Source organism: Podarcis gaigeae, assembly GCF_964106915.1.
Source record: "Podarcis gaigeae genome assembly, chromosome: 3".
In the NCBI taxonomy this organism is placed as follows: domain Eukaryota; kingdom Metazoa; phylum Chordata; class Lepidosauria; order Squamata; family Lacertidae; genus Podarcis; species Podarcis gaigeae.
In genome coordinates, this window is record NC_139680.1 from 101,240,648 (window position 1) to 101,258,723 (window position 18,076).

Genomic DNA, 18,076 nt, shown 5'->3' on the forward strand with positions numbered 1-18,076 from the left:
TCAGAAGAATGGACACCCATCTTTTCATTTTAAAACCAGAAACTCATTTAGAGAAGCATAACCTAACTGTCAAATGATCTTGTCTGCTAAATATTTGAGGTACACAAGGGTATCATAATATTCCACGACCTTATGGGGATGAGATCTGTATAAAATAAGGAGTCATACCACTCTGCTATCGCTAGAGTTCAGGGTGTATTTCTAAGATGGCAAGGAATTCAAAAGCCTGATTCTGCAATATACATTATATATAATCACTATGGAAAAGAACATAGAAGGTTAAATTATCACATTCAGCCTTTAACCATTTGAGGGGCCATATTTCAAGTTAGTGCAACTGTAGTTCAGTCAATAGATCAGGGGGCTTAGTCTGCAGTGGTGTAGCGTGGGGGGTGCAGGGGGGCCGGCCACACCGGGCGCAACATCTGGGGGTTAGGGTTAGGGGGTGCAAATCCACTGGTTGGGGGTGCAAATTACTTGCCTTGCCCCGGATGCTGACAACCCACACTACGCCACTGTTAGTTTGACTAAAGATCAGAGCATAATTCAGCTCCCACCTTTTAGGAATTACTGTTAACGTAAAAAACAACACATACAGCAAGATGTTTTACATTTCCAGGCTTGTAAAGCTATAATGTGGAAAATAATGTTTTTTTTGTAACTGAGAGTCAGTGCGATTCTTTTTTTTTTTTAATCCTAAAGAAAAAAATTAAGCAGCCTCAATGGATGCTGAGTCTCTAATCGTATATCCACTTACCTGGGAGTAAACCCTGCTGAATTCAATGGGACTTACTTCTGAGTAGACATGTACTGGATAGGATTGCAACCTGTAACTATGCAATCCTATGTTTGCTATCTTCAATGAATCTTCCTTCCAGGTCTGGGAAGTTTTGCAGATAGAGACTGCTTAACTCTCTCCCGCCTGTCTCTTTTCAGCTCAAAAACTACTCTCCCCAACCATCTTTCTTGCTGGGGAAAACACAGAATCGCCATGTCTTCTACATCTCCCTCCAAGAGTGGAAAAGTAGCTTGGATAGAGCAACTTTGTGCTGAAAACTGATTTCCAAGGAAAGAGTTAAGTAGCCACTTCTTTGGGCCAAGCTATGCATTGTATTAGGGGGGACGCAGGTGGCGCTGTGGGTTAAAGCCTCAGTGCCTAGGACTTGCCGATCGAAAGGTCGGCGGTTCGAATCCCTGCGGCGGGGTGCGCTCCCGCTGCTCGGTCCCAGCGCCTGCCAACCTAGCAGTTCGAAAGCACCTCTGGGTGCAAGTAGATAAATAGGGACCGCTTACCAGCGGGAAGGTAAACGGCGTTTCCGTGTGCGGCTCTGGCTCGCCAGAGCAGCGATGTCACGCTGGCCACGTGACCCGGAAGTGTCTCCGGACAGCGCTGGCCCCTGGCCTCATGAGTGAGATGGGCGCACAACCCCAGAGTCTGTCAAGACTGGCCCGTACGGGCAGGGGTACCTTTACCTTTACCTTTATGCATTGTATTGGGACGTGGGTGGCGCTGTGGGTTAAACCACAGAGCCTAGGACTTGCCGATCAGAAGGTCGGTGGTTCGAATCCCCGCGACGGGGTGAGCTCCTGTTGCTCAGTCCCTGCTCCTGCCAACCTAGCAGTTTGAAGCACGTCAAAGTGCAAGTAGATAAATAGGTACCATTCTGGCGGGAAGGTAAACGGCGTTTCCGTGGGCTGCTCCGGTTCGCCAGAAGCGGCTTATTCATGCTGGCCACATGACCCGGAAGCTGTACGCCGGCTCCCTCGGCCAATAAAGCGAGATGAGCACCGCAACCCCAGAGTCGGGCACGACTGGACCTAATGGTCAGGGGTCCTTTTACTTCTACCTTTATACATTGTATTAAAAGTACAGTGTGGCCGATCTTTTCAGGAAAGTGTTAAATGACAGCTGTGGGGATCACCTCAGATCAGGACAACAGCATAACTAGTTGATATTTCTACCTGATTCCAAGTTCCTAACAACCCCCACTTCAAAACTGTCATTTGCACTGGGAAAGAAGTTACTACTGGCACCAGTGGCAGGTGGGAGTGAACAATCTTCATTGAGATGTTGGCCTGGGAGCGAAACGTTTTAAAAGCCCTTCACTCACATTGCAATCCACCGCTATTCTATTTTGGCCCTTCATCTACCCAGACTACTTTGGCTTAACTTATTATTGATACGATGAATGAGTCAAGCCTTTAATAATGGTTTAATACTTGTCTTCTACTATCACATTTACTTTGACAGTCAGCCATGAATTTCGGTTTCAGGCCAATCTACCTCACATGATTGTGGTGAGGATCAATGGAGAAAGTGACAGCATACACTGCTCTGAGTTCCTTAGAATGATGGGAAGTACGTAGTATCTTCTAGCTAATGTTAAGTGGACTAAAGCATACCTTCTAGATTTTAAGAACTCTCTAAACCAAGGATTCCCAAACCGTGGTCTGTGGAGCTTTATTCAGGTGGTCCGTGGCATGCCCATATTAAATATTCATATTAATTTCAATTGTATTTTATTGATTTTATTGTATTAAAGTTTGTATTCGGTGGAATGCAATTTTTAATACAATATAGTACATAAAAGAAGCAATGAAAATACAATTAAAAACCACATAGCATCTGGCGTAGCACATTACAATTGCTACAACAGGCATTAAAATCATTAAGTCATCTGTCTAGACAATCAGCCTTAAATGCTGCAACCTTTCCTAATATGTGAGTTACTCCATTTCCTTAATCATTCCGGCTGCCCTCTTCTGAACCTTTTCAAACTCTAAGATATCCTTGTTGACTTGAGGTGACCAGAACTGTACACAGCATTCTAAAGGCAGTCACACCGTAGATTTGTATAGCCACGTTATGATATTGGCAGTCTTCTTTTTCCAATGAAACCTAGAATGGAAATTACATTTTCATAGCTACTGCACACTGGATCAACATCTTCACTGAACTATACACTGTGACCCCAAGGTCTCTTTCTTTTTTTTGCCATATCATTTTTATTAATTTTACAATAATGCTTTCCATTACAATCTCTCCTCTTATATTATACAATTTGGCCATGACTTCCTTCAGACCTTCCTTATGATTTTCTGTCTTTCATTTCAAATTTCTGCGTTTTCACTACTTAACCATTGCTTTCAAATCAAAAACATCAAAGCATTATATTTTCTTATTCTTCTCTGCAGTGATTTTTATGCCTTTCCTTACAAAGCAATCCTACAACATGTTTAATTGAATACAGTTGTCTTTCAAATAATTTACAAATTTAGTCCAGTCCTTGATGAACTTCTGGTCCTGCTGTTTTCGGATTCTTCCCATCATTTTGGCCAGTTCCGCATACTCCATTAACTTCAATTGCCATTCTTCCTTTGTTGGTAATTCCTCTTGTTTCCACTTCTGCGCTAATAAAATTCTTGCTGCGGTTGTTGCATATAGGAAAAGCTTAGTATCTTGTCTGTTAATGTCTGTTTTTCTGTTTAATTTAAAACCTGCTACTTGTCCAAATTCTTCAATTTCCTCTAATGCTTTCTTAGCACTGACTAACCCCAAGGTCTCTTTCTTGGTCAGTCACTGCCGGTTTGGATCCTATGAGTGTACATGTAAAATTAATGTTTTTGTCCTGAAATGAGTCACTTTATGCTTGTTTACAATGGATTACATTTGCCATATTATTACTCATTTACTCTGTTAGGAGAAGTCATTTTGCAAGTCTTTGCAATCCTTTTTTATACATATATACCGGTATATCACGACTCTGAATAGTTTAGTATCATCAGCAAACTTGGCCACCACACCACTCACACCCCTAACGCTAGATGGGTTATGAACAGATTAAAGGCACAGATCCCAATACCAATCCTTGGGCCCCCCACTTTCTACATCTCTCCACTGGGCAAACTCTACATTTATTTCTACTCCAGTTCCTGATCCACAAGAGGATCTCTCTTCTTATTCCATGACTGCTAAGCTTACTCAGGAGTCTTTGGTGAGGTACTTTGTCAAAAGCTTTTTGAAAGTACACTATGTCAACCAAATCACATGTATCTATTTGCTTGTTCACACTCTCACAAAACTCTAATAGGTTAGGGAAGCAGGACTTACTCTCACAGAAGCCATGCTGTCTCTGCTTCAGCGAGGCTTTCTCTTCTATATACTTGGTTATTTTATCTTTAACAATATTTTCCACCAGTTTTCCCAGGATAGACAACCTAACCAGGCTATAATTTCCAGGATCTACCCTGGATTCCTTTTTTTATAAATTGGCATTATATTGGCCACTTTGCAGTCCTTAGGTTACATATTTTTGTTAGATAATCAGCAATTTTACACTGAGTTCTTTGAGAACTCTTGGGTGGATGCCATCTGGACCCAGTCAGTTTGTATTTTGCCTATTAGGTCACCACTCTTTGCCTCAGGTCCTCAGACTTACTTACTGCAAAAGTTATTTCAGGCAGAGGGAAATAATAAGTTGCTGTTGTTGTTGTTGTTGTTGTTGTTGTTAATTTGTGCCCTGCTCACCTGACTAGGATGCGCCTCTGGGCTGCTTCCAGCACATATAAAAACACAGTAAAATCTTAAACCTTAAAAAGCTTCCATATACAGAGCTGTCTTCAGATGTCTCCTAATGGTTATATAATTACGCATCTTTTTGACATCTGGTGGGAGGGCGTTCCACAGGGCGGGTGCCACTACCGAGAAGGCCCTCTGCCTGGTTCCCTGTAGCTTCTCTTCTTGCAGTGTGGGAACCGCCAGAAGGCCCTCAGTACAGGATCTCCGTGTCCAGGCTGAACAATGGTGTGTGTGTGGGGGAGAGAGAGACACTGCTTCAGATATACAGGCCAAGGCCATTTAGGGCCCTAAATGTAAGCACCAACACTTTGGGTTGTGCTCAGAAATCTACTGGGAGCCAATGTGGGTCTTTCAGGACTGGTCTCGGCAGCTGCTGTTAGTCACCAGTTTTCAAAGTTAGCCCCATGTAGAACACATTGCAGTAGTTCAAGCGGGAGATAACCAGAGCGTATACCACTCTGGCATGACAGTGCACAGGCAGGTAGGGTCTCAACTGGCATACCAGATGGAGCTGGTAGACAGATGCCCTGGACACAGAATTAACCTGTGACTCCATGGGCAGCTGTGAGGCCAAAATGACTCCCAGGCTGCACACCTGGTCCTTCAGGGGCACAGTTACCCCATTCAGGACCAGGGAGTCCTCCACACCTGCCTGCCCTCTGTCCTCCAGAAACAATACTTCTGTCTTGTCAGGATTCAACCTCAATATGTAAGCTGCCATCCATCCTCCAACCGCCTCCAGGCACTCACACAGGACATTCACCACCTTCACTGGTTCCGATTTAAAAGAGAGGTAGACCTTCCGCTGTGAGAACAGAAGCAAAGCGTTCATTCAGCTTCTCAGAAATCTCCATAACCTCCTTTAGCACACCTTTGACTCCCTTGTTAGCCAATGGTTCAACACACTTATATCTCACACATGGACACCACTTAAGTTTACGTCTAGGGTTGCTTAGTGTTCTAGGGCACAATTGTTTAAGGCATCAATACATTTTACCTCTTTGTCATGACTGGAACACACACACTTATATTCAGATGTGTAAATGGCCAACTAAGGTGACCTTAGGAAGATACCCATTTTGCTACTTTAGAGGAGTCCTATAGAAGGGTGTTTATTATTATTATTATTTGTATACGGTGCAGAGATTCAGGGATGAGAAGAGGCTTATGTGAAGCTCAGCAAACTAGAGCTGCTCATCTCCAAATACTCAAGACTTAGAGCCCCTTGCCCAGCCACTGGGGCAACTAACATGCGTAAAGTTGGCTAGCTCCATGGCTGCTATGCCGAGCAAGAAGACTGTGTTCCCTTTTCCACATAGGACATACTTGCCAAGGACTGAGATCTCATCTATTGCTCTATATGGACTTCAGCCACAGTCTAGAAAGAGAGCATAGGAGAAGACTGTGTGATTATTACTGAGCTAACGATACTAACAGACTTGGGGCAGGAGAATATAAGTGTCATTTGGCATGAGAAGAGAGCGTCTAGGGTGCTCCCATCTTACTCAAGAGGCTTCGCTCTGTCCTTCACAATGATAATTTACCAACCTGTGCCTGGTGGCTGTACCTGGTATGCAGCCAGGTTGCTCGATCCAAGTCCCAAACATAGAGCAAGCTGCTGAAACCCCCATTGCAACAGATCAATGCACTTTTTATGGATGTGTAAGCTACTTTGTGAAGAGCTCCCTAAAAGTGGATTATAAATTTGTTTAAAGAAAGCCTATTTCTGTGCATGTATCCCTGTTGCTAGATCGTAGTTAGTCGGAAACAATATTTGACTTACACTTGGGGGGGATGCGATTAGAACACAACCCTATGTGCACAATAGGGAGTATTATTTACCATTTATTGCCTCCAAAAATGAAGGTGCAAAGGGAAAAGCCAGTAAATTTGAAAAGTTAGATGTCTGTTTTGACCAGGATTTAAGGAAAGTAGTTATTTACCTGAACGCTTTAAGACATTCTTGTTACTCTGCAGAATTCTCTGCACAGAATGTGAACAAGCATACCTAGAATTCATGACTGCATGTTTAAATGGAAACAGCTATCACTTTAGCTATCATAGAAAACATTCCCACTTCACTTCTCAAAATGAGTGCTCATTTAAATCAGATATTATGGGGGGGGAACCAATGGCTAATCCTAAATTCAGGTATACTACCACTCTAGCTAGGCAGATTGCTAGTTGATCATGCTAAGATGCTTCCTTATCCATTATTGGATCTGAAAAAGGAGGATTAAGAATTATCTGACTTCTCCGTTAATGTGCAAATCATCTAAAAGCTCAGCTTAGAAAGGTCTTAGAATATTGGACAGCACAAAAATAATAACATCTCAGAATTTTAATAGCTTAAATGTACAGCATAACAACTCCAACTGAAATTTAAGTTGATGGACAATAGAAGAAGTAAAATACACACATGAATGTTTCATTGACAGGCTCTAGCTGTATGTATTTCAGAATTGAGTATCATGGTGTGATTTTTCTTCAGCTTTGCTGCTGAAAGTTGCTGTGTGGGGTGGTTCTTTTTCCTTTGCTCAAACTTAGCAGTTAAGACTGTCAGTTTAAAACAAATTGCAAATATATTTGGGGAGAATGAGTCACGTAATTGCAATTGCTAACGTAACAAAAGAACTGGAGCAAAGTATGTAACCCTTCATATTTTTGGTTATTGTTTCATAGTCTTACGCTTTTCCGTCTGCTTCTGTATGTGTTGCACAAACAATATCGATAGGCTTAAAGGCTCCCCCCCCCCCCCCCGCAATTTTGAAGAGAGGAAAAGAGAATATGAAGTAGCAGGCAAGCTCTTAATGTTCCATGTTTGCATTTTTCTTTGAGAGAGAGAGACCTGTATTGTAGATTCTTGCTGCAGTGTGTTTTATCATTCCCATCGCTCAGATACACCCGCTTCCCTTCTCATAAATCTGTGCAAAGTATTTAAAAAGAAAAGAGAAATTGCTAGTATTTCAAAAAAAAAACAACCCCAAACCCAAAACGCTATTATAATGCATTTTTCAAATATGTCAGACACATCTTTGTTAAAATTAAACCAAGGATTGGTTTTGAGCGAATAGCCCTATATCCTTACAGATGCTGTGGATGGATGCATCTAAGCTGCTTATTATATTGATGGGTTTTGCTGCTCTGCAGCAAATGAAAACAGGCAGCTGCTTCCTCCATCAAAGCAAAAGGCAGCCTGAGTTTTTATTAAACGAGTGTTCATTTCTTCTATTGCCAAAATTCTTCCACAAAACAAAAGAGCAGTTTTAGCACATTATTGCTTAACTAGACATGAACAACTGACAGCAAGTGATAAGCCTGTCTGCTTTTCACAACTGGTAATCATTTTTTGGAATAGATGTTTTAATATAGTTGAATGTAAAATTTTGCAATTTACATCTACAATAGTACGTAAATTCATAGATCCAGCTTGTTGCTGGAGAGTGAAGGCTGTAATCACAAAAGGCTTGTTCCCATGTTGTTTAATTTTTAATGATTATTTGAAAACTGGGTAAGGAAAACGAAATCAAAATTCATTCAGTTGACACAAAAAAGGTGGTAAAGACAATAATACAGGCAGCCTTGTACAATTTGACAGCACTGCCATATAGCCTGGATTTCGGATCATCTATAGTTTTTCACTTGCTACTGTATTTCCATCACAGTTCCACAGGCCTTCTTAAGTTTGTGCTGTAAAAGAAATTTGCAGATTGCAAACCATCATGTTTTCCTCCTGGCTGTGAATAATAATGAAGCTGAAAGCTTGTTGAGATAGAGAGTGCAGAGACCATTTTGGCCAAGCTGAAGGTCTCTGCCAGCTGTTTATACATATTTTTCGGTGATCAGAATCTCATAAATTCAGCTTTAGATTGAAAGAGGGTTGTATAAAAGACAAACAGAGAAGGAAACGTAGAGAGATGTGCTTCAATTTCTCTAGTTTGCTTTGTGTTACAGTACTTACGGCTATTCCCATGGTACATGAAGGTGGCAATCTCTCTCTAACACTATTATATATATTTCTTTTGCTTTCTGGTCTAAAACCTGGAAGAGGAGGAAAATGGGAGGAGTGATCATGTATTCATTGTATATGTATTAAGATTCACAGTGATAAGGGAAAGTACTGCCGAATGTAAAATGAAAGTCTACTAAGGACCATCTTCTGTATCTCTACTGAACGTCTACTGAATGTCTACTAAGGCCAATGGGTGCTCTCAAGATATTACTTAACCTCAGCTTCCATCAACCCTAATCATTAGTCATGCTGGCTGGGGCTGAGTTGTAGTCTGGGGGGCACCATAATCGCTAGCCCTTACTTAGACTGACTTCAGGGGCTCTTCTCCATGTCTGACATGCAGCAGCTGGGAGTACAGGAGAAGGCCTTTGCGGTCATAGCACCACAGTAGCGGAACACTTTCTCAAGGGAGAAAGTGTTGTGTTGTGTTGTGTTGTGTTGCGTTGCGTTGCGTTGTTTGTGGGGGCCAGACGCCTATAATCCTAGCAAGTGTTAAAATCTAATTAAGCCAGGCTAGCTTCCTGATGAGGTAACCACCTGGGTGACCGGCCATTAAGAGAACAAAGGAAAGGGCCTCTGTGCCAGATAACAAATGGATGGGACCGTCTCCTTCAACTTTTAGATAGTTAGAAGGACAAAGACTAAGTTTGAGACCTGAGTTTACTGTTATGTGAGCTAGAAGCTGGGGGGGGGGGGAGAAGCAAGCACAGGGTCAGAGAGCAACAGTGGCTATGGGAGAAGCAAGACGCTTTTGGGGCTATTAATGCTGTGAACTCCTCAATCATAAGATCAGATTGTATATATGTGTAAATAAACCATATATCATAAAAGCACCACATTCTCTACTGTGCCTCATTCCCAAAAGGAAACACAAACCCTGGGTAAGCACCACTCAGAGATTGGGGTGGCGTGCAACAGTGTTTTACTGTTTTGTTATCTGTAAATTTCTTTGGGAATAATTTTATGTTTGAAAGGCAGTATATAAATTTATTAGGTTTTCGTTTGTTTGTTTGTTTGTTTGTTTGTTTGTTTAACATGATGCTTTTGTAACTGGAAGTGAGTTACATACTTTAATAAAACTCTAAATGTAATTTGAATATGATACCACCTAGCTAGCAAAATATTTTGATTTCTTTTGAGTGGATACTTACAGTATAATCTCATCTTGCACACATCTAGGAAACACTTAGGCATTTGTGTGTGTGTGTGTGTGTGTGTGTGTGGAGCTCAATGCAAAAATAGCCATTTGAGCAAAAAGTATTGTTTGTTGAAAGAAAAACAAAATACTAGAGTTCTGATGAACCACAGCTGACGCTTTGTTGATCGTGGGTGTGGGGATTTGAAGACCTGTCTCTCAAATTCTTTTCTAATGCTCTGGTCACTATATCAAACTGGCTCTCTCTTTGGAACCTGATATAGGATGGGAGTTCTGCTGAATATTTAACTCATTCTGCTGTCCACTAAGCATGATACCTCACTAACTCAGGCTTATGGTTTGTGGATCCTTTTGTGCTTTCTTTGTTTTGTTGAAATACCTGGTGGCACTGTATGCTGCTTCAAATGCAACCCTTTTATAGTTGCCGTGTGGCAGCTAACAATGCAGTAGTGCTTTCCTGCTGGTATTTCTAGAAAATGATAGATAGATAGATAGATAGATAGATAGATAGATAGATAGATAGATAGATGATAGATAGATGATAGATAGATAGATAGATAGATAGATAGATAGATAGATAGATAAATGATAGATAGAGATAGATACAGTAGAATATTTCTAAAAATAACTTGCATGCCCTTAATTGACCAAGCTAGCTTTAATTTAAAAAATTCTTAAAACCTATATGTTTTGGTTCCTTTCACTATGTTCTATAAGCGTCAGGGATGCATGATGATGTAATGTGGTTATGGGTTACTTTTTTTTCATTTTACCCCTGCCTATTTGCTTTCCTCTGTGAATGGTATTCCGGCCCTGAACACACTGACCAGATGCTTGGAAGCTGTGGCTGGATGGTTTCGTGGGAGCCAATTGAAACTAAATCCTTCGAAGAAAAAGGTCCTATGGCTAGGTCGGCATGGCATGGGGATGAGGGACCAACTCCCTTCTCTTGCGGGGGCCCAATTAGTGCCATTGCCTTCCGTTAAGAGTTTGGGTGTAATCCTTGATGCCTCCCTTTCCATGGAGGCGCAAGTTACAGCAACAGCCAAGGCGACATTTTTCCACCTTCGCCGCATCAAGCAGTTGGTCCCTTACCTTTCCCGCCCCGACCTGGCCACAGTGATCCATGCGACGGTCATCTCCAGGCTTGACTACTGTAATTCGCTCTACGCGGGGCTGCCCTTGAAGCTGTCCCAGAAACTCCAGCGGGTACAGAATGCTGCAGCGAGGCTCCTCACGGGGTCTCTGCCATGGGAGCATATTCACCCAGTGCTTTTCAAGCTGCACTGGCTCCCAGTGGAGTACAGGGTCAGATTTAAGGTGCTGCTTTTGACCTTTAAAGCCCTTCACGGCCTAGGACCCTCGTACCTACGGGACCGCCTCTCCTGGTATGCCCCACGGAGAGCCTCAAGGTCCATAAATAACAACACCCTAGTGGTCCCAGGCCCTAAAGAAGTTAGATTGGCTTCAACCAGAGCCAGGGCCTTTTCAACTCTAGCTCCGGCCTGGTGGAACGCTCTGCCTCATGAGACCAGGGCCCTGCAGGATCTGATTTCTTTCCGCAGGGCCTGTAAGACAGAGTTGTTCCGCCTGGCATTTGGCTTGGAGCCAATTTGATTCCCTCCCTTTCTCTCTCTTTTTTCTTTCTTTCTTTCTTTTCCTTCTCCTCCTGCGATGAGGCTACATTTTAATATTTTAATGTTCCATTATTTTAATGTTGCATTTTATTTTTGTTTTTAAGTTGTAATCATTCATCTTGTTTTTATTATTGCTTGTAAGCCGCTCTGAGCCCGGCCTTGGCTGGGGAGGGCGGGGTATAAATAAAAAATTATTATTATTATTACTAGGAATAGGCTACCTACTTGAAAAAGAGAAGAAGTTGAGAAAAAGCACCAATAGAAAATGAGAGACCTAAAAAGTGCACCCAAAATGAATTATTATTCCAACATGATTGCTTCTGACCCCTTGCATTTCACAACTCCTCCTGAGGGCCAACTCGTTTAATCCATTCAGAATTGTAAGATTTTGAACATGTGACAATTCTCTGCACACTTACTTGTGAGTGAGCTCCATTTAACTCAATGAGGTTTATGAAGATATTGCTGTTACTTCACCTTCTGCTGGTGAAGGCCTTTGGGAGCTTTCCTGGCAGATCCACATTTAAAATACATGACCATTTATATGTTTAATTCCTTGGAGAATACAATCATGCATTATATGGTTTCTTTATCATGTTGCTTTAGTGCCAGATTTTCATCCAGCATCTAATTTTCTCTTATGTAGTTTTGACCTTAAAGGTGACAATTACTGTACTCACACAAAGGTTTTATAGTGCTCCTATTTATAACATTCGCGGGTGCAAATAATAGTGCAATCATTTAATGAGAGAATGAAACTAGAATATCAAACATATGGAGGAGAAGGGGAAATATACAGATTAAGTTGTGTAAAGCAGAAAGCTTGTCTAGTGTGTAGAAAGTGTGTGAATACAAAAGAAGGCTTTAATGTAAATGCCTAGTTAACTTGATACATGTAAAGCTGGAAGCCAATGTATAATCAGTGAAGAATTTACAGACTTTCAAGTGGAATAACCTTGAAATATGGATTTGCTTTAATTCAGAGAAAGTTAGTTCCACTTAAACCCCAGTGAAATGAATTAGGCCTGTTCCAGAAGGGCCGTTCTTTTGTTCTTGTGCTTGCCAAAATAAAAGGGACACACAAGGAAAGATCAGTGGGTTAGAGCAAGCATAAGAAAACTCCAACCCTCCAGATGTTTGGGACTACAATTCCCATCATCCCTGACCACTGGTCCTGTTAGCTAGGGATGATGGGAATTGTAGTCCCAAACATCTGGAGGGCCGGAGTTTCCTATGCCTGGGTTAGAGGGAGAAGTGCTGTATTATGCTGTATTATGCAGGGACCTAAACTGTGCAGGAAGCCTCCATGAGTACAGGAGGCATCCTGCATCATGTTTGCCCTCCAACTTTTGTACAGTTGTAAACACAGGTGGCACTGTGGGTTAAAACACAGAGCCTAGGATTTGCTGATCAGAAGGTCAGCGGTTCAAATCCCCGCGATGGGGTGAGCTCCCATTGCTTGGTCCCTGCTCCTGCCAACCTAGCAGTTTGAAAGCATGTCAAAGTGCAAGTAGATAAATAGGTACCGCTCTGGCGGGAAGGTAAACAGCGTGTGCTGCTCTGGTTTGCCAGAAGCAGCTTAGTCATGCGGGCCACATGCGAGCTGTACGTCGGCTCCCTCGGCCAATAAAACGAGATTAGTGCCGCAACCCCAGAGTCAGTCACAACTGGACCTAATGGTCATGGGTCCCTTTACCTTTACCTTAAATGTATCAAAGGCGACATGCTAGAGGAATATGACATATCAGCATGTTGTCGCTGTCCCTAACATGAATAAATGGAATTGAATAATAGGGCTTAGCTTAATTGATTTCAATGGAACTTAAGCACATTTTACACTCATTTGGATTGGGTCCAAAATGAAAACCCTTTGATTACATTTGCAAAGAGTTTAATTTCTCCTGTTGGTTTCAATGGGCTGGACGGTTCCCAGGCTTTGTGATGAATGAGGAATACATACATCCAGGCAGCATTTTGATCTATAGCTATATTACATCTTTGCATATTGTAAAATGTAGGTCAGTACAAGGGAGTAGAAGTCAAAGTGCAAACTCCTCCACATGGCTTGTTAAGCTTATCCCTATTTTGAAAGCCATCAAAGAGGATTACTTACCTGTTCAAGCAAGAGAAGCTTTTCCTTTTACTAAAATTAACAAAGGTATTCTTGCTGCTAGCTTAATGCTTTAGTGGGTAGCGCTGTGTACTTCCATATTTGAGACCTCTGTTTGTGAGAGAGTGCTGGCTACTATTATTTTTGTTGTTTCTGCTGCTGTCTGTGCCTGGAATTATTACTGGCATGTTACTTTGTAATACTAAAGGATTGCAGAAAGGTGCATTATGTGTAGCTAGTAGCTGATTGAGTTGTGTGGATTCAGAGGAACCTGTTTACAGTCTTTCCCATTGATGATATGACAGCTGCTACTACCAGGGAATGGAGTGCTAACTTTGTACTGCATTTGTGGCAGTCCCGCAATAAAAGGTAGAGTGACTTACCTGTCATTCAAAGACAAAGTTTAATTTTTCCAAATTGCAAGGTGAGAGAGAAATTCTAGAAGGTTGAGACGTGTCTTGCAATGGCTAGTATTTTGGGACATAACTGAGAACAGTTTGAGGTTGCTCTTTTTTTAAAAAAAAGGGTTTTAATAAAGAAAGTTAGTTTGAGGAAGATTGCAGGTGGTTCTAAATGAGTTACATCTACTAGACATGAAAAATTGCTTTGGTGGATAATTTAAAAAACAAAACAAAAAACTGGTTTGAAATACAAAAAATACAATCCACACAACAAATGTTCCCTTATGTTGATATGACCCTTTTCTCTGCCATTGCAGCCATCCACACCAGAACAAATTCTAGGAAGACATGGGAGATGGATACCACACAGCCCCAAAACTGTGCAACTACCTGGGGGCGGGGGGGGGGGCTGGAAGGTTTTTCAAGTTATTCTACCAGTGTGGCTGAACTTCTTAGCCTTGAGTGGGGCATTAGCACCATTGCTGCAATTAGGAAAGGGCAGAGTAGACTTTGCACTTTGAGCCTTTAATGGTTATGGGGTACAAAATAATCCTTTCACTCATTTCAGTATTGCAATATATATTATGGCAGGAAAACGATCTACAAATAGGCATAAGCTAATTTTTCATACACATACACCTCAGTCCAAGTTGAAAGTTCTCGATTATGGCACAGTGGTGGGAAGCACAGGAACTGGTAACCTCAACTGAGCTTGCATCCAAAGAAAGGCAGAGCTCTGGAAAAGCAGTTCTTCACATAGTGGGTGAATAGCAATATGGATGTAAAAAATAAATAAATTCCACTTTACACCATACTCTCTTTTGGCTGTGTGCTCACTTATAGTGAGCTCAGGAAGGTATCCTATAGGTACCGGGATATGCCTACATACAAACAAACACAGAGACAACTTGTTGTCCTGACTATTTTGGGGGAAACAGGGCAGTGGGATAACGCTTCCTCCATACTGAGAGCTAAGAATGCCCCCCATCTTTGTTGGGGTTTGGCAGAAATCATCCTTACTCTTGAAGAAAAGTTTTCCCGTGGGGGCAGGGGGCGGGAGACTTATGGAAGCTAGTTTCACTTCTCTGGGATTTCTACAAAGCATTACTATAATGTGACTCTGATCTAACATAGTGCAGTAGTGTGTATGGATTATCCCTTTCTGCTGGCTGGAGGCCATAGAGGATATAATTTAAATCCTAATGATACCATGGCTAATGAAGATTGCCCTTTAGCTAACAAATGCTCCAAGTTCGCACCATCCTCTGGATGCACAAGAATGAGCATCTCCTTGTGCTCGTTCATGCAAACAGAAAGATCCAGAGGGCTCCTGAGTTCAACCATTGGCTAATAATGAGGAAAAGCTCTTGTAATAGGAAGAACCTTTGCCTTTCTTTCCAAAGGTCAAGCCCATTGATGGTACTCTGACTACTGTTTAAGATTCTTTTGATGTCAAGAATGCAGTAGGCAATGTGCAGAATACAGTGGTAGCAAAGTCCTGTAGACTACTGTTGTTGTTACTGTTGTTGTTGTCATCATATTGTAGATGCAGGGAGCTGGGAACTATGTCCTGCATATGATTATCTAGTTTATGAGTCCCTGGCTGAGATGAGATTTCAACTATGCACCATAACTGTCATGGTATACCAACTCACACATACTTTCATTCTCATAATACCAAAACATAACATATTGATTGATCAGGTGAAAATAGGTATATTTGTTATATTTGTACCTCTCCCTTTCTCCATGGAACCCTGAATTATCATTTTAACCTGATGGCAGGTAAGTTAGGTTAGTCTGAGAGAAAGTGACTTGGCTCCGTGGTACACTCCAGAACTTAGAGTGTGGAAACAAGCTGGGAAGTGGCTCGAACACAAGTGGAAGAAAACTCTTGTGGAATGCAGTCGAATGTCAGGGGCGAGGCTCATCACGACTGACAGTGAACGCAGCAAGGGAGGCATGCTTTGCTGCCTCTATTGCATCCTCATGGTGCCATCCAACAGAGCTTTTCTGGGTAGTGCAGGGCCTCTTACAGTCTGGCCTGATGGATGCAGCAGAACCGATGGTCATTCGCTGTGATTTGTTTGACTCCCCTGTTACAGCAAACAAATATCAAGGGGTGTCCAGAGCAATGTCTAGTCCTGTTGTGTTGGATGAGTTTCACTTAGTAAGGCTTGAGGTGTTTGGATCGGTCAAGGTGGCTGCTTGTGCTCTGTACCCTGGCCCCTCTTGACTGATAAAAGCTAGTGGGGAGGGGACAGCTGGCAGAGCCAGGAGGTGATTAATGCCTCCTTACGAGAAAGTGTAGTCCCTGGCTGCTTGAAGGAGGCAGTGATAAAACCACTTTTCAATAAACCCTCCCTGGATTCAGGCAATCTAAGTACCAACCACTTGTCAATCTCCTCTTCCTGGGCAAGGTTCTTAAGCAGATGGTCACAAACAAGATCCAGGCCCAGATTTGGCACAGAAACTGCTTTGGGCGCCCTGTTTGTTTACCTCTGTTGTGAGAGAAATGTGGAGGCGAAATGTGTCCCTGTTAATTCTCCTTGACCTCTCAACGGCTTTCAGTATCGACCATGGTATCCTTCTGGAGTGGCTGTCTGAGTTAGGGGAGAGTAGCAGAGGCAGATTTAGGACAGCGTAACCTGTTCCGCCTGGGGGCGCCGGAGGGTGTCAAAACTATGATGTGGTGAATTGAGCAGAACAGAAGGCGAGAGATGGGGGCTTCAGATTTTGCCTTCTCACAGAGTGCACTGAAATTTGAAAGACCAAAGTCTGCCCCTGTGGGTGGCACCACTTTGCAGTGGTTCTGGTCGTACTTGGACAGTCATTTCCAGAGGGTGATTCTTCGGCCCCATGGGGCCTTCAGTGTAGGGTTCTGTATTGCCTTCTATGCTGTTTAAAATGTACATGAAGCTGCTGAGGGGGGTTATCCGGAGTTTTGGAGTACCTTGTTAGCAATATGCTGATGACGCACAGCTCTATTTCTCCTTTACATCTGCAGGTTTGGCAATGGATATGCTGGACCATTGTCTTGCCGCAGTAATGGACTGGATGAGAGCCAGCCAACTGAAGCTCAATCCAGATAAGGCTGAGGCGCTGTTGGGTGGTTCTCTAGACCGGATGGGCGGGAGCTTACCTGCTCTTGATAAGGTTACCCTCCCTCTAAAGGAGTGGTTACATATCTTGGGGGTACTCCTGGGTCCTTTGCTGTCACTTGAGGCTCAGGTGGCCTCAGTGGCGCAGAGTGCCTTCCATAAACTTTGACTTGTGGCCCAGCTGCACACTGTACTGTTCCCAGTCTCCACTTAGGGCTGCTCTGACAAACAGAATTCAACATCAATAAAGGCATTTTTGTATGAAACAAGAATGGAACACAACACACACATTCTGGAGAAATATGAGCACACATAGCTATTTTCTTGAACAGACCTCAAACAGCATATATTTCACTTTTTCCTGTTACTTCCTGGCCCATATTTAAAAGTGCAACAAAGGATCACTTTGGACAGATCTAAGTATAGGTTTTAAAAAATTAAGAGAGCCTTTTCTTTTAAAAGTGACCATTTCTCTCTTTCTCTCTCTCTAGGTATCTGGCCTTCTGAAGAGGTACTAGCTTACTACTGCCTGAAGTACCATGAAGTGTTCAGGTACAAAAGCAACCCATAAAATAACCTTTCCAATCCATTAGTTTTATTATATTTGCATGGTAAAGATTGCTATGATTTAAGTCGTCAGATTCTGTTTTTAAAAGTTCAAGGTGAAAGCATGTTGCTCTTAACAAAGAATTTGGAGCTGCCGTTGGGTACTAATATTGCACAGCAAGCTTTCTACTATATGTCAAAGACTTTTGATTTCCACTCAAGGCGTTTTATTTCACTTTGATTTTTGGGAAACAAAAGTGAGGCGTCAATCGATCAGCACTGATTGTGAAGGTCAGGGGAAAAACAAAAGGCATCTTGTTACTGAGTTTACTCTTACTTCTGTTCTGAAAGTCAGTAAAGTATTGTCTGGGAAGGTATATCATAGTTTTAAAGCAGAGCTTTGGCACCAGAATATTTCTTGCATTCTCTGCATGCTTTTTACTATTGTTTTCTGTATATTTTTCATATTTCGGTACCAGAGGCTTGCAAGGCTCCCCATCTAGACAGGCTGGTACAATACAGAACATGTAATAG

General features: G+C 42.2%; 1 protein-coding gene across 3 annotated transcripts in view; it reads left to right on the forward strand.

Annotated features, from left to right (window-relative positions):
- CAMKMT (calmodulin-lysine N-methyltransferase) overlaps positions 1-18,076 on the forward strand; it is a 247,424-nt gene that overhangs the window by 172,725 nt on the left and 56,623 nt on the right. For all 3 annotated transcript variants that reach the window (XR_014562774.1, XM_083733738.1, XM_083733739.1), the window contains exon 4: positions 17,488-17,548. Coding sequence is in view for 2 of the 3 variants with exons in the window: in XM_083733738.1 (XP_083589864.1) it covers positions 17,488-17,548 (61 nt within the window). In the remaining variant the exon portion in view is untranslated. The remainder of the gene's footprint in view (positions 1-17,487; positions 17,549-18,076) is intronic.